Source organism: Aspergillus wentii, assembly GCF_001890725.1.
Source record: "Aspergillus wentii DTO 134E9 unplaced genomic scaffold ASPWEscaffold_7, whole genome shotgun sequence".
NCBI classification, from domain to species: Eukaryota; Fungi; Ascomycota; class Eurotiomycetes; order Eurotiales; family Aspergillaceae; genus Aspergillus; species Aspergillus wentii.
The window spans coordinates 2,193,024-2,207,287 of NW_024467838.1; the positions used below are offsets into that span (position 1 = coordinate 2,193,024).

General features: G+C 48.0%; 6 protein-coding genes across 6 annotated transcripts in view; 2 read left to right on the forward strand and 4 right to left on the reverse strand.

Moving 5' to 3' along the window:
- Nucleotides 1-1,374: 1,374 nt before the first annotated feature.
- On the reverse strand, nucleotides 1,375-2,109 carry ASPWEDRAFT_175801 (uncharacterized protein; the record flags this gene model as incomplete). The annotated part of the gene is made up of 1 exon (XM_040831416.1): nucleotides 1,375-2,109. The coding sequence occupies one exon, from the start codon at nucleotides 2,107-2,109 to the stop codon at nucleotides 1,375-1,377; it is 735 nt and encodes a 244-aa protein (XP_040686199.1).
- Nucleotides 2,110-4,473: 2,364 nt separating this feature from the next.
- ASPWEDRAFT_44672 (uncharacterized protein) lies at nucleotides 4,474-6,208 on the reverse strand. Its single transcript, XM_040836319.1, has one exon. It carries the CDS (start codon nucleotides 6,108-6,110, stop codon nucleotides 4,755-4,757), a length of 1,356 nt encoding a protein of 451 aa, XP_040686200.1. The 5' UTR covers nucleotides 6,111-6,208; the 3' UTR covers nucleotides 4,474-4,754.
- Nucleotides 6,209-8,139: 1,931 nt separating this feature from the next.
- Nucleotides 8,140-9,565, reverse strand: ASPWEDRAFT_54103 (putative amino acid transporter; the record flags this gene model as incomplete). The annotated part of the gene is made up of 2 exons (XM_040838010.1): nucleotides 8,140-8,199; nucleotides 8,252-9,565. The coding sequence occupies 2 exons, from the start codon at nucleotides 9,563-9,565 to the stop codon at nucleotides 8,140-8,142; spliced, it is 1,374 nt and encodes a 457-aa protein (XP_040686201.1).
- A 2,889-nt stretch (nucleotides 9,566-12,454) lies between these two features.
- On the forward strand, nucleotides 12,455-13,248 carry ASPWEDRAFT_669505 (uncharacterized protein). Its single transcript, XM_040838871.1, has 4 exons — nucleotides 12,455-12,712; nucleotides 12,758-12,817; nucleotides 12,882-12,951; nucleotides 13,007-13,248. The coding sequence occupies exons 1-4, from the start codon at nucleotides 12,583-12,585 to the stop codon at nucleotides 13,134-13,136; spliced, it is 390 nt and encodes a 129-aa protein (XP_040686202.1). The 5' UTR covers nucleotides 12,455-12,582; the 3' UTR covers nucleotides 13,137-13,248.
- ASPWEDRAFT_44675 (uncharacterized protein) lies at nucleotides 13,007-13,874 on the forward strand. Its single transcript, XM_040836320.1, has 2 exons — nucleotides 13,007-13,564; nucleotides 13,620-13,874. The coding sequence occupies exons 1-2, from the start codon at nucleotides 13,360-13,362 to the stop codon at nucleotides 13,757-13,759; spliced, it is 345 nt and encodes a 114-aa protein (XP_040686203.1). The 5' UTR covers nucleotides 13,007-13,359; the 3' UTR covers nucleotides 13,760-13,874.
- The window catches only part of ASPWEDRAFT_669511 (uncharacterized protein), a 1,222-nt gene continuing 809 nt past the window's right edge, over nucleotides 13,852-14,264 (reverse strand). Inside the window, exon 3 of the mRNA XM_040838872.1 lies at nucleotides 13,852-14,258. Within this exon, the coding sequence (XP_040686204.1) occupies nucleotides 14,036-14,258 (223 nt within the window). The 3' untranslated portion in view covers nucleotides 13,852-14,035. The remainder of the gene's footprint in view (nucleotides 14,259-14,264) is intronic.

The window sequence follows — 14,264 nt, forward strand, 5'->3', positions numbered from 1 at the left end:
TGCAGGGCTAACTGAAAAATTTAGTATAAATTGCAACCGAAGAAGATCTCATCATTTTTTGTCAAGGGAAGGGCACAAAGTTCCTTGATAAATTGGTCTTGAATGATAGAGGTAGCTGGCCTATTCATGTCACAGCAGCTCTTTGTTGCATTCCTTTACTTAAAGAGTTCATTAGTAACAATACTCAAAACATAAGACACCCCTGCTTTGTGCCTGCCAAGCAAATGAGCCTGAAGCTATTTTATTTCTGTTAGGTTCAAAAGCAAGTATTAATGCAACTTCATCAGGGGAGTCACCATTATACTAGCTTATTGCTTTGGAAGGACCGCACCTTATTGATACTATAAGGAGATTAGTCAGAGCAGGAGCAGACCTTGAGCAACAGTGCTATATTAATAATATTAATTTAATTCTAGGGTCAGTTACTTTGACAAAATCCGACACGACAGATCACCACTGGATTAGGCTGTCTCAATCTATTATTTGACTGTGATAAAGCTGCAGATCCATTCAAGTGCCGACACAACAGTGACTGATAAGGGTGATTGGCCATTCGTGGCATCAGTTATCTCTTCTCCTACATGGGACTCTGTCCCGGTTCTTCAATATTACTATAAGACAGTTACTGTCCCTTCGTCTTACGAAAGAACACGTCAGAATCTGTACTGCACATCGCCGCCTCGACCATCGAGATTTTCGGCGACAATACTACTGGCGAGCAAAGGTTTGATCTTCTACTCGGTACCTTCTCTCGGATTGACCAGGTCAATGCGATAACGTCGTCTTCGAACGGATCGAGAATTGTTTCTGGACAGACGCCACTTCACTACGCAGCTGAATGCTGCTAGAAAGCTACTTTAAAAGGTGCGGACCTTAAGAAAAGGGACTTGCATGACCAGACCTCGTTGGACCTCGCACGTCAACGTCTAAGCTTCCTAAGAGAAAGGATCATAGAGTATGAAAAGCTCCAGCCTCTTGTGTATATGTAAAGTACAGTGACGCTTTTGGAGCAGGCTCATGACTTGGAATTCACTGGGGAATGGAAAGAAGTGGGAAAGAGACGGAGACCCGAACGGAATTTCAAGACTTGGGTTTGAGACGGTGATGAGGCCTGGTTGATTGCAGTCATTTACGTATATAACTTCCTCAGAGGCTGTACAACCTCCTAATATAATAATATTATTAAATTATTAGCCATTTTCTTGTCTAACTAATTAGCTGCAGCCTTTTTTTCTATGGTTATCTTATCTACAGTCCACTTTAACCTTCCTCCTAAATTAAGCCTGTCTACTCTAAAGTCACCCTTTAGACAGTAATATACCGCATCTTAGTAGGCCCTACCCAGAGCAGGCCCGAGTTCTTTAGAAGAATCAATCAAGATATCTTATATATCATTGGCTGTATGCCTTGATCGATAGTTTCTGGGTCGGTGTCATCATTGTCCAGCTCCCTCCAATCGTTGGTGGATTGCTTATGGCCGATGAATATTTCTGCCTGTCTCTCCGGCTGAATGCTACCCACGCTTTGATTGTTCGTGGGGTTATACGGCGCGATGTCCACCGCACCATACAGATCATCCTCGTCAGTGGTGCGCACTCGGTCACTTTCCACAAGCCATCCATGAACCGTTTTGATATCTGCAGTCTTGGGCTCAATAGAGTCGGGATCGATTTTCCGGATCACCAGCCATCGGTTGGGGACTGCTCGGACAGCTGAATAGTCCTTGGAGTCATTCGCACATGTTTTTCCCAATCCCTTCTCTCTGTGTTCCTCGGTATGCTGGTCAGCCGCCGATTCTGTCACTGCCACTCCTGTGCGGTAGAAACGCGGCATGACCCAATGTAGGTAGATGCCCTTGTGATTCCTGCAGACTTCTTCCTTTTCCAGTTTATATGCATGGGGGTTTGTTTGAGCAGGAAAGGCATTATGGAGATTAACATGGTTGAGAATGTCCTTTTGGGTGAGACAGTCATCAAGCTGCAAAAAGGTAGAGTTGGGCTTGGTAATGGGAGCGATCTTAGACCCTTTTTCATCCTTGGCACAGGCATCTTTGTTAAGAATAAAGGCGTCGAGCTTGAGAGGGACTGCGAGATTCATTGAGCCCGTCATCTTGATTTGGATGGAGAATGGTGGTAGAAATTCTTTATGCCTTGGGCAAAGTCTTAAGTACTGCTATAAGACTGGGTTAAAGGACCATAACCCTGATTCCAACGCTCACGTACCGCAGCCATGATCATCCTACGGGAACAAGCTCTTTCATGACCTCAGTCAGATCTACGGTCTACTGGTGATGTGCTCATCACACTCAGTCATCCTTGCTAGCCACCGCCATCAATGACCACTCGTTGATCTTCCTGCTTATCAACCGTGGTCTAATGCAAAACTGGCCAGATTGCCGTCTACAGGCGGGTTGACGCCGTCGTAGACCGTTGGGCTCGCCTTGTCGAACGTGACATCCAGTTCGACCAAGTCATACCTGTTGCCTCCGCTGAGAGATTTGCGTACGTTAGCGACACAGACAGCTCCCTACAACGGCAGGAATTGGCTAAGTCTTCCTTTTGAAGAATTTAGACGTAATACCTCTCGCTGTCTCCGTCAGCGCAGGCACTGAGTGCCTTGTGGTCGGTATCGAACAAGTTGCCATCATCACCAACGAGCGGATTGTAGTATGGGAAACAGCATCACCGTCGAGCAGGAGATCCATATGAGACAAGGAACTGACGGGGAGGAGAGCCAGTTCCTCTCCAGCAACCATGACTTCAATGTCATTGGGCCTCGATTCTTTTTGCCTAATGGTGCTCCGCACTCATTCTATCCTCCCTAGGATCATGGAGGCTGGGGAAGAGTGCTTCCCAATATTGTTCTGACAGACCCAACGCCGCCATGGAAGAGAAATATATGCAAGTCCCAGCCTCGTCAGGAAGACTTTAGCCGTAACTGTGTGCCCTGGCTTGCTGTCTTTGTTTTTGCCCAGGAGGAGCTTCGTCTCAGTGAATCGGATTTGAATGAGGTCTTTCAGGATCCTAGTCTTCAAAAGCAAAGGTCTGAAGCAAAGCTCGAGCCTTAGCACAACCGTACTGGCCAAAGATACCCTAAAATTAAGCAGGGCCAACACATCCCCGATCATCTACGAGACGAGTGATAGCGATGCAAAGACCGATGTCATCTTCCCGCGAGCGGAGCTCTTCACGTCCCCTGTTTGCTCAGCATGACGACAATGGCATGATGGTAGATAATCCAAAATGCCAATTCGATCGTAATGAGTCATCGGATCGGTGGTCTATAAATTACCAAGCCAGCGCCCGTTATGGCTCATCCGGTCAACATTGAAGGGGTAGAGCACATGGATTCCTCCATCAGTGAGATGTTTATTGCAATGTCTTCCTTGCACCCTTGAGAGTATACCTATCTTCCTCCAGATTCCCTTAATGTTAAGAATACCTTTAAACATCTGGGCAAATCCCTTGATGTTTTTAAGCCTACCTCTATTAGAGAGAATAAAAAGAATATTACCACTGCCCCAATTTGGGTTATAAGCCTCGCACTCCTCAATACAGGTTTTATGTGCGGTCTCCCCTGGACATAAAATTCCAAGATATCCTTGTCAGTATTGAGACCAGAAATGGCAATAGTAAAGCCAGTGTTGGACTCAAGGATGAAGAACACCCCGTGCTTTTACAACATTATATTGTCAATAAAGGCATCATATTGGGCTTGATGAGAGAGCCTCTAAAGGATGATGGGTTGATGTCACTGTTTCTATAATAACCTCGCCAACCGTATTTTCTGCTGCAGCCGAGATAACCACCAAGAGGATCAAGATGGAGTATAAATGTGTCGACATTAATGAGGACATGCAACATCCAGATCAAAGACATCCGATGGAATATATTTACCTAAGGGATCCCGTAACACCTCCGCCAGTCATCTCTATCTCTGCTAACTGACATTTCTACAGCAAGTCTCTTTGGTATTCCTATCCAGTCTTCCTGATGATATAACCGTTCATGCTTAGTTGTCCATGTTCAATTTCTATTAACAATGATGGAGGAAATTCTCGTCATCGATATCGACCAGGAATATACATCTAGACGTATCGACTCATAGTCCAGAATCCCAAGGGATGAAAGGTGCTTTACTTTTGATTATCTAGTAACGGTTTAGACGAGTATAATAGATGGATATGGATTTAAAATTTCCGTAGCAACAAACTAGTCGCCACATCAACAGAGCTAGAGATCGGTGCAATGGCATTGGAACAGAGGTAAATGGTTTTAGAGATAGCTATGGTGTCAGAATTAAATGTGGAGGAGAATAAGGGATGAGACGCGCAGCACAGACAGCATCACGTCATGGCACATGCTATACTCCCGTACCTAGATAGTCAGCCTCCTATATCATCATACAGATTTTAAAGGAAAGTACGGATAGCCCCAGAAGGAATAGATTGTCCATGGATGGAGATTATGAAGTGGGAAAGTGGATTGATTGCAAAACGGTGGCGATGCCACTCAGATGTTGTATTTGTGAATCCAGGCATAAAGCAACGCTATCTATAAACATGAAATGGGGTAAATGAATCGCTAAATCAAATATGAGGAAATTTATATGTGTATGTGCATCAAAGTCAGAACAATCATGTATATAGGCAAGTGTATATGTGCAGGGGGGCGTAGAACAACAACCAACATAAATAAATAAACAAGCAAAGTAAACCAAAGCAATTTTATCTATCAGTCGTATATCATAATCAATCACACTGACCCTACCATTGTACTCGGACAATCACGATCGCGAAGATTCAGCTGAATCTCCGCCTCAGCGCAAGAAGCATGCAACGGCTCCGCCATCGAATACACGCGAGGCTTGATGGTTTTCTCTGCACCCACTGCACTGGCATCGTAGCCCGAGTCCTCATAGTCTTCCTCATCATGGAAGAACCCTTCGATATCGACAGTGCGAAGATTGGGGAATCGCGACCGGCGTTTACTAAGCACCAGTTTGAGTTGCGCGATGAGAGTGGAGAGGGAGTTCTCCTTGCAGCCTTCTATGTAGAGTGATTCGACTGATTTGGGGAGAATATCAGGTAGAGAAGTCGCTGGATCAGGCTGATAGCGGATATCAAGGAGATTGGGGAGTCGAATGCGGATGTCTTTGAGGACGGTGAAATCGGTCAGCGATCCGAACCATTCGTCGTGGGTTTCGTTGGCGCCGGTGATGGTGAAAGGGTAGTGAGTGCCATGTGAGTCGAGCCAGAGGGTTTCGAGTGTGTTTTTACTGCTGGCCAGCGAGCGATAAAAGGCAGATGGTTGGTATCCTTCTGCGAGGAGGTGGTTGTCCGAGTGTTGATATTTGAAGGATTTGAGAGACGAGCAGGAGATGAGACTATCCATGCCGCTGGGTCCGTTGCTTGTCGTGAGATGGATTTCTGAAATAGAGCTATCCACTGGTTCTGTCTGATCAGGTTGAGATGTCGATTCAACGACCGAGTCTGCTGAGATGCTCTGCATGGATGGGAAGCGGAAAAATGGCAGAAGTTGCGACGGCATATAACTTCCTTTGCAGTCCTCATCGTCAAGATGCTTCATAGAGACCTGCTCTAGAGCACGGAGCGCAGGCTGCTTGTCAAACGGCTTATCGCCTTTGATAGCCCGTTGCATCGTGCGATCCAGATACGTATTCTCCTTTGGATAGACCAGATTCAGCTGCTTCACATTGCTGACAAGAGGCAGCAGAAGAGCAATCCACGCCTCTGCACTGCCTTTTCGGAGATCCTGCTCCCATTTTGCGTATTCTTCGTCGCTTTGGCTGACATTTTCGATCAAGGTGCTGAACACGCTCAGGTCATCGTGAGTCTCCCCCGCACTTGGCGTTTGCCATTCATCAAAATCGAGTGTGCGAACCGCCCGAGCCAGCTCTGGACGTCGCAAGATAGCAGCAAGGAACGACTTGAGCTGAGTGCAGTTCCTCAACGACGCGTCTCTATAAACAGTGCGCAAAAACAAGTCGTGAAAATGGCGACACACAAAGATCAGATTATACCGATCCTCATGGTCCTCGATAAAGTCTCCGACCAGCAATAAGACATCATTAGGAAGTGCAAACGACATGGCTACCCTTCATAAGGAGATGGATGTAGTCAGGAAAAGCAACGACAGCCGTTGATTCTTTAATATCGCCATCCACGATAGATAACCTAAGATAGCGATCCTTTTTTTTGCGGGCAGAGGGGCAGATCAGCACTGCCGGCTAATCAGAACACCGGAAATCCAAGTGGGCGGCAAACCAAAACCCTAATGACCCACTCTGGAATCTTAAATCCGCCCTGCAGTAAAAATCTGACCATTCGCGGGTTCTGATTGGTGGATAGCCACCCCACACACTCTCAGTCTCAATTTCTGTCTGATTTTATCGCGATTATCTCGGGGTTTTACCATCAAAATCTTTCATATCTCACACAGAATGCTGTCTCTTTTTCTCGGTGTTAAAGCCGCCCAATTTGGCCGAGAAACAAATGTTCAAAACAGCCTGCACGATGCAAAACCGTCACGGTGGCACAGAATGGCCACAATCCCCACATTTCTGCTTTTGTGGAGTGTCCGAGTCCCGGTGGATTCGCCGTATTCTGCTGTTGGTCCGTTCCGAAGCCGAATAGCCGTCTTGGTTTTATCGGTTGAGAGAATGAGTTAAGGATATTCAATCTTATACTATCTCTGTATAATGAAGTTATTGTATAAATTCATGAATAATGCAATCAATCATATGGAGGTCCGATAATCGGTGTAGAGTGGTACGGTGGGCTCGGAATTAGCTAATAAGAAAGTGGGTATGGGGAAGCTGAAGTGTCGGTGGAGTCGATATACCGACCTCAATTCATGGATGAGACACGAGAAGATGATGCTTTCGCAATTACTTCAGTTATCCTGAATGTGGATAGAGCCACAGTCCGGGGTCAACAATACAGCAGAATCTGGAGAAGTCTGTATTATTCCTGTAATCCCGACACAAAGCGTGCAGCTACCCCAACTGAGGCATTATCCTCACCTCCAAGGCCAAAAAACATGTGTCACCTTAACTCTCATCCAAGCCATCAACCTTAGCATCGGGATCTTTCGGTGCACTGTTTGTATGTCAGTCGGGCCTCATCCAGACTTTTTCCCCCGCCCGATCCGTTCATATGGGGTAATGGTATACGGGGCACCAACACCGACCAGGGCCAGAATACGGGGTACCCCGGAACACAACCCCATGGTCGCAATTTCACATCCTCCATGTTTATGTGTTCAAATGTTGGGAATTTTGCGGGGGAAATCTCCAACATTCAGTTTCCATTACAAATTATGGGGTTGCGCGACGTTTTTATATGTCATGGTTATGCAGATCGTGATGGAAGATTCCGGGGCTCTTGACGGAATTGACCCCAACCCGAGGCAGCAGTAAGCAGTAGCCGCTCAAGGTTTGGCGCTGATCTTCGGCTTGAGTGATCTCATCGTACTCTTCCTACTATTACACTGTATGAGTACCTGAAATTAGCCAAGTCGAGCGGCCCGAGAATTTGACGGGAGTTTATCCATGGTCTTGTTTTTTGAGGCAGGGTCTTGGAGAAGTGCCTGCGTCTGGCTAATATTTGCCAAGGAGTAAGCTACAGTAGTAGTCTTGTTAGTGAAGCATTCGCCAAGTTGGGTTATTGAATGAGGCGTATTGCTAAGTGGTGCTTTGTTCGTATACAGAATAGCGTGATGAAGCTGAAATTGCTATGGTCTAGACCAGGCAATCCGTTAAGGGGTATGATGGAGAGCATTTTCAGCGATGAAGGAAGTTGCTAAGTTCGGTTTGACTGAGGTCATATTCTACAGCAAAGGTGGTGTCACAACAATAGTGAAGCCAAATCACTAAGTCAATTCTGGGTGACATTCTGTATAGCATGGGACATGCGAATATGACGACAGTCAATTGAACGAAGAAATTCGTAGAAACTAAGGCAGTAGTGACATCACCGAAGCCACTATGAGCAATTACAGATCCACAGAATGAGGGATTTACAAAAAGAGATAGGTATATGCAATGTAATTTATTGTAAATGTAATCTATGATACAGTCGCTGACATATCGAAATCCATGATTCGTCATTATCCACGCTTACTCCGGAGCAGCGCAGGTGAAAACACCTCGCACGGTGCCTTCCTTGTAGTTGTTGTTCTGGAGAATTCATTAGTAACAGATTCAAATTAGACAGTTGGAGAAAACTTACAATATCATCGACACTAGCATAGGTGCCCGCAACCAAAATGACAAGGCCGATGATGAAAACACATCCGTTGACAAAGGCGAGGAAGAGGTTCTTGGGATCAGTCCAGCTGCCCTTTCTGATGAGCATGAACCACATCATGGCGGGGAAGTAGAAGGTGAAGCCGGAGATGAAGAGCGAGGAGCAGATGGAGAGGAGGTCGGAGAAGAAGGGGATGACTTCGGCGATGATGAAGGCGAGGATGGTGGCGAAGATGATCAGAGAGAGCCAGGTGATCCAGCCCATCTTGGTGTTGATGAAGCGGATGGTCGAGTTCTTGAAGACACGGCCGTGCACAAGACGGCCTAGCACGACGGTGTTGATCGAGCCAGAGATGAAGATGACGGGAAGAGCGACTCCGAAAGCGACTCTGCTGAGGGTGTTTCCGGCGGAAAGCAGAGCGGGGCTCTCAACGTCCTGGCCGACAAAGGCGTAGATGAGGGCACCGGTGATGGTGTAGATGAAGATTTCAGTGATACCAAGGGTCCAGATCGACTTGATGTAGTCCTTGGGGGTGTGCATCTCGTCCATGAAGGAGAACTGGCACAGAGCGAAACTGTAGGCGAAAATGATGTTGGAGAGGGCAATAAAGGCGTCGGTGAAGGTGGTTCCTGGCTTGGGCCACGCAGACCATTCAACACCAGACAGTCCAGCAGGGGAGCTGCCAGCGGAGACACCAGTGCCGATGATGGTGATACCAATGGCGATGATGATGGAGGCAAAATCGATGTAACCGAGAACAGCCATCTCAGCGAAACTGGGAGGGAAGGCCAACAGAGCCAGGATGATGGCAGAAACAACCGCGAAGACGACAGAGCAGACCCCGCTCTCGGTGATGTTCTGGAAGGCGATGGTACCCGTCAGGCAGTGGGAGCCCGTGAGGAAGAGCAGTTCGAGGATAAGCATGACATTGATCAACTCGTAGCCAAAGCGGCCCATCATCAATCGACCGGCGTCGGGGTAGTGTTGGACCTGAGGGTAGGCCAGCTTGACCTGGCCAATGACGTGACTGGTGTAGATGGCGATCAGACCAAGGCCAATGCAGCAGATGACACCGGCGACCATGCCCAGGGTCGCGAACGAGGAGGGGATCGACAGACTGCCCAACGCGATGGCCTCGACAATCAGCACGACCGTCAGACGTTTCCATCCAAGACGGTTGAACTTGTTGACGCCATGATCGTAGACATTCCTCTCCCTCTCGTCCATCTCACCCACGAGATCCTTGTCATATTCCGCCGGGGCGTTGAAGGACTTGTTGTCTGCGCCGGCCTCCATCTCCTTCTGTGTGGGTTGGTGTTCGTTGACGGTTTGTGTGTATTCCATGATGTATGTATGTGTGTGAGAGAGGTCGTAAGTCCCTTCTGAATATCAGCAATGGGATGAAGACTGGATATCGACCCAAACGGTGGGAAGGGCAGATGATTTAAAAGCTGAACGGCACAGAAAAAAACTTGGAGTCGGAATGCAACGTGGGTCTGGACGATTTGGGGTCGGTCATGCCCGGATGCGGGGCAAAAAATCCACGACGCAGAAGGAAACATTATTAACAACCCAAGAACTCGTGGCCGTGACGCTGTACAGCGCAAGTAATGCCCATACGGCGCTAGGCCGTATTCAGCCTACGGCTCGTTAAAACCGCCATTTGCAGATATTTTATCACCTCTGATTGGGCAGATCTGCTGTGGCGGACGCACGGTGGGGTTTAAGCTCGTCTAGCGGGTTCCTAGCACCGCCAGCGCTGAAACACCCTCACCGGTACACAGCCGTACGGGCAGAAATTTTCGTAGATATCGGGGTACTTCCGGGGATCACTATCTGGCATACATAATAGAGTTATCAACATTATTAAAGTTATCGTACACTGTCTACTATGTAAATGCCTCACAGATTGAAGGGACATTACCCCAGAACTCAAACAGTAATGAGAATCGAACGAGAACGGTAAGGCCTCTACTCATCAGTCACCAGGTCTCAGTCTCAGCTGTATGTAACTCCAGAGTCAAGGTGGACGATTTCTAATGGCCAACGGCCAGTGGCCGCGCCTCGGACGACCGTGTGCCTATTACGGCTAGCCGCCCACCGGATGGATCAGGCATGGTGGCAACAGGTCAGCCCACCATTCGAGTACTCCATTCTATTTGATAATCTCTTATCTCGCCGCGATAGCTTCATGTAATCCGTTCTGGTCATCGCCTATCACCTCTGTTTCACCTGCCAAAACCTCATCGTTGTGCCCCGTGAAACGTCGGCTGCTTACGGGATCTGCTATCTCTCTCGGTCGCATTTGAAATAAATGCTGCCTGATCGGCCTCGTATGCTCCTGATAGCGATTTAATACATAATTGCTTTTCAAACGGTGGCCTGATGGGCGCATCCTCTACTGCAATAGGTATATCAAAACAGCTCAGCTCAGGAGCTCGATTTAACCTTAAGCGGCTATCCATGCAACTAAGTTTATCAAGCCCGACCAGCCTTAACTCTAACAGGTGTTCTAGAAGAGATAAGAAGCTGTCAGTAGCCTATGATGGCATCGAATTGCGCGGTTATCGATAGCGCGCTGCCATCGTTCAGTCCTCTCGCCTGCACCCCTTGTTCGTCTCCTCTCCACGGCCGGTTTGCGATGCAATAGAAGTTCAGGCCAAGAACGATAAGCACGGCTATGGCGCTGCCACAAAGCTTGGATGGACTGCATCGTGAGATAGCGCTCAACAGCTCCGTCGACTTCTATCATGAGACAAAGGAGATGATGCCAGAGTGTCTGAGATCTGTACAACGGAAGAGGTATCCTCGTTCAAATACTGTGCCCTCTCGCTGCAACGTCACATTGCGACCGAAGGATCTAGTCCATCAGCCACAGCAAAGCATCCTTGCTGTTGATGGCCACTAACCATCAGTTCCAATACATAACCAACTTGACGACAGAATCAACATTGGATTTATTTCCCTCATCGGCATCGCATCATACTGCTACTTAGGGATGGATCTTCGGGCCAGATCGAAAAAGAAATCATATGTTCGATAAGCAGCCTCTCTCCAGGACAAAGCATTGCAGGTCATGCGCCCGTATGCGAACATCCCGGTCGTGTCACAACTGTCAGCTGAGTGGCGATGGACTCGATCGGATGAGCCGATATCGAAGAAATCTCAGAATCAGCCTCTTCCTTGACGTCGATTGCATCTTCTCTTCATCGGAAGTTAGCGGTATAATAGCCCTTTCGTCCATCTAGACCATATGCGACCGGAAGAGCGAGACAGTCTCACCTTCTAGATGTCCGACCTAGACACTTTGCGACAGAATAGCATCATCGAGCAGACTACACCGACCACCGCAATATAATCTCTCACCGTCAATATCTCCAACCGCATCTTCAATCTGGCTCAGAAACAACACGTCGTGTTCTCCAACTATTCTGCAGAATAAGCAAAACTTGCATTCTGGGGATGAACACGGCACTCCCTTACATGCATCCGGTCTTGCCGACATATGACTGCAGCATGCATGCTTCTCTCCAGGCCCGCTGCACATGTCTCACATGCCACTTTGCAGATGTTGTCACCGACTATGATGGATGATTCTAGCCGATGCACTATTGTTGAGTGATAATGGCATCCTGGGGAGCAAGGGCTTTCCGCGATCAATTTGATTTTTTCAGCTCTCCATTGTCAAGCCACCTTAATCTGACCTTCGACGAGAATCGCTACTTGGGGAGTGCGATTCACAAATATCAAAGGACGCTCTCGAAAGCAACTATCAGCTTTGATGCTGTAATGCAGATATCGTTTTCTTTCCGGCTTTTCATCAGGCTTGAGATTCGAGACGAAGGTGAACTTAATTGACGGTCTTCGATGTGCTGGTCGTTTAACAGTGTCGCTACACGCTGTTCGAACTCTCCTTGCTTGTACGTGCTTGATACACCGATAACCTCCAACGGAATCGGTTGCATAAAGTCCATGTCGGAGTTAGCACGAAGCATACGGAGTGTAGACACCGTACTTTAATCCCGCGACGGATATGCACCCCGGAGATTAATCCCATTTCACCGTATCAATCTAACAACCCATTCCTTCTCCTCAATTTGTAGTTCATGAGCGCGGTCTGACATAAGCCTTAACCATCGGTTTGATATTCACACCGTTCGCCGTCGGAATTAGCCTGATCGACCGGACATTGAGTTAAGACAGCACCTTATTTTGGCACCGAATTTCGTAAACACCAAACCATATAAACATGTCAATATAATCCATAATGTTAATCAATCATAACCATCCCTGAATATCGATCATCATCAACCATGTCTGTCTCCAACGCTGCAATGTGGCTCCTTGGATCCGAAGGCGACTTCGCCGTAAAGGAAGCTCCGTATAGTCCACGCGGTCCGAACGACGTTGTCGTGAGGAATGTCGCTGTTACTATCAACCCGAGTAAGTAGTCTCGGTTGTGGATACGACATCTGCTAACAGGTGCAGTGGACTGGCAAATACAGGATGTCGGTCGAAACTTCCGTTTAAAAAGAAATACCCTTTTGTGTGTTGTCCAACCTATCTCAATTCAAGTATTCTTCATGCTGACAGCGGTAAACGATCGGAGCAGATATGGCAGGTGAAATATTCGAGGTAGGCGAGGGCGTCACGACCTACAAGAAAGGTGATCGTGTCATGGCGTAAGTTCCACCTATCTCTGAATACCCTTGATCAGTCCGGTGACAAGTAAAACAGCAAAGCACACTGGATCAGCATACCTGATCCCAAATACGGTGCCTTCCAGAACTACGCCATCTGCGATGCTATGACCATCGCCCTTTTACCCGACCATATCTCCTTGCGGAGGGTAGTGTCCTTCCTCTAGCGTTATGTGCTGCTTCGATGGGATTGTATCCACCTGGTCGACTGCAGTTACCCCTTCCCTCGGTGACAATCACAGAATCAGTCGGTAAAACCATTATCGTCTGGGGCGGATCGTCGAGTCGTGGGAGTGCCGCTATCCAGATTCCGTTGCGTCGAGTGTGACTGCTATCGCGACCGCGTCGAGTAGAAATCATGAACTGGTGAAGGGTCTCGGAGCGACGGCTATGCTGGATTATAACAGTCCGACGATTGTGGAGGATCTCGTGAAGGAAGTGAAGAATGCCGGGGGTGAGTTTGTAGGAGCTCTCGACGCTATTGCGACAGAGGAAACCGTTAGAGCGGTTGTCAAGGAGGTGGGAAGTGGGAAGGTTGTTACCAACTTACCTTTTCCTGTGAGTGGTATCCCTGATGGGGTTGAGGTTGTGGCAGGTCTGTTCTCTGTCTGTCTTATCCTTGGGAAAGATATGATGTGCTGACGTGTCAGTGAACGACACTTCGTATATTGGCGAGAGAGAAGAAATCGGGGGTCCCATCTGGGGCCGGTTTATTCCTGGGGCCCTCAAGACCGGCGTGCCCAAGCCGGTTCCGGGGCGGTTGGTTATTGGGAGGGGATTGCTTTGTTGAGGAATGGTGTGTCTGCCAAGAAGATTGTTGTCGAGCTGTAGTTTTATACTGCATTTTATGCATACTATTCAGAGGATTCGGCTATGTTATATCTTTACGATGATCAGAAGTAGTGGTCGACCTATTTCATTGGATAGTTTATAGACAAAAAAAGCACGCGAAACCAGCTGGGAATTTAAGAAACAAGAATATTAATCAGATCCAAATCAATCCTTCGCTATAAAACCAGTTCAGACTAGATGTCTGCTGGCTCTTCAATGATCGCCATCTGCATCTCTACAGAACTAGCTTAGTTCTGTCCGTCCTTGGGGGGAGGAGCCTGGCCCTTGGTGGGCTTGGGGGGCTGGGGCTTGGGGGCATCCTCGCGCTTGCCGTTGCCGTCCTTAGGAGGAGGAGCCTGGCCCTTAGTAGGCTTAGGAGGCTTGGGGCCGTCCTCGCGCTTGTCGTTGTCGTTGTCCTTGGGGGGAGGGGGAGCCTGACCCTTGGTAGGCTTGGGGGGCTTAGG

What these genes read in the sequence shown, in the direction of transcription:
- ASPWEDRAFT_44672 (XM_040836319.1), bottom strand. Translation starts at nt 6,110, where the DNA reads ATGTCGTTTGCACTTCCTAATGATGTCTTATTGCTGGTCGGAGACTTT.
- ASPWEDRAFT_669505 (XM_040838871.1), top strand. Translation starts at nt 12,583, where the DNA reads ATGTCTGTCTCCAACGCTGCAATGTGGCTCCTTGGATCCGAAGGCGAC. An exon ending in AAAAAGAAATACCCTTTTGT is followed by an intron (nt 12,818 to 12,881) that starts GTGTTGTCCAAC and finishes CGATCGGAGCAG; the next exon opens with ATATGGCAGGTGAAATATTC. An exon ending in AAAGGTGATCGTGTCATGGC is followed by an intron (nt 12,952 to 13,006) that starts GTAAGTTCCACC and finishes CAAGTAAAACAG; the next exon opens with CAAAGCACACTGGATCAGCA.
- ASPWEDRAFT_44675 (XM_040836320.1), top strand. Translation starts at nt 13,360, where the DNA reads ATGCTGGATTATAACAGTCCGACGATTGTGGAGGATCTCGTGAAGGAA. An exon ending in TGGGGTTGAGGTTGTGGCAG is followed by an intron (nt 13,565 to 13,619) that starts GTCTGTTCTCTG and finishes CTGACGTGTCAG; the next exon opens with TGAACGACACTTCGTATATT.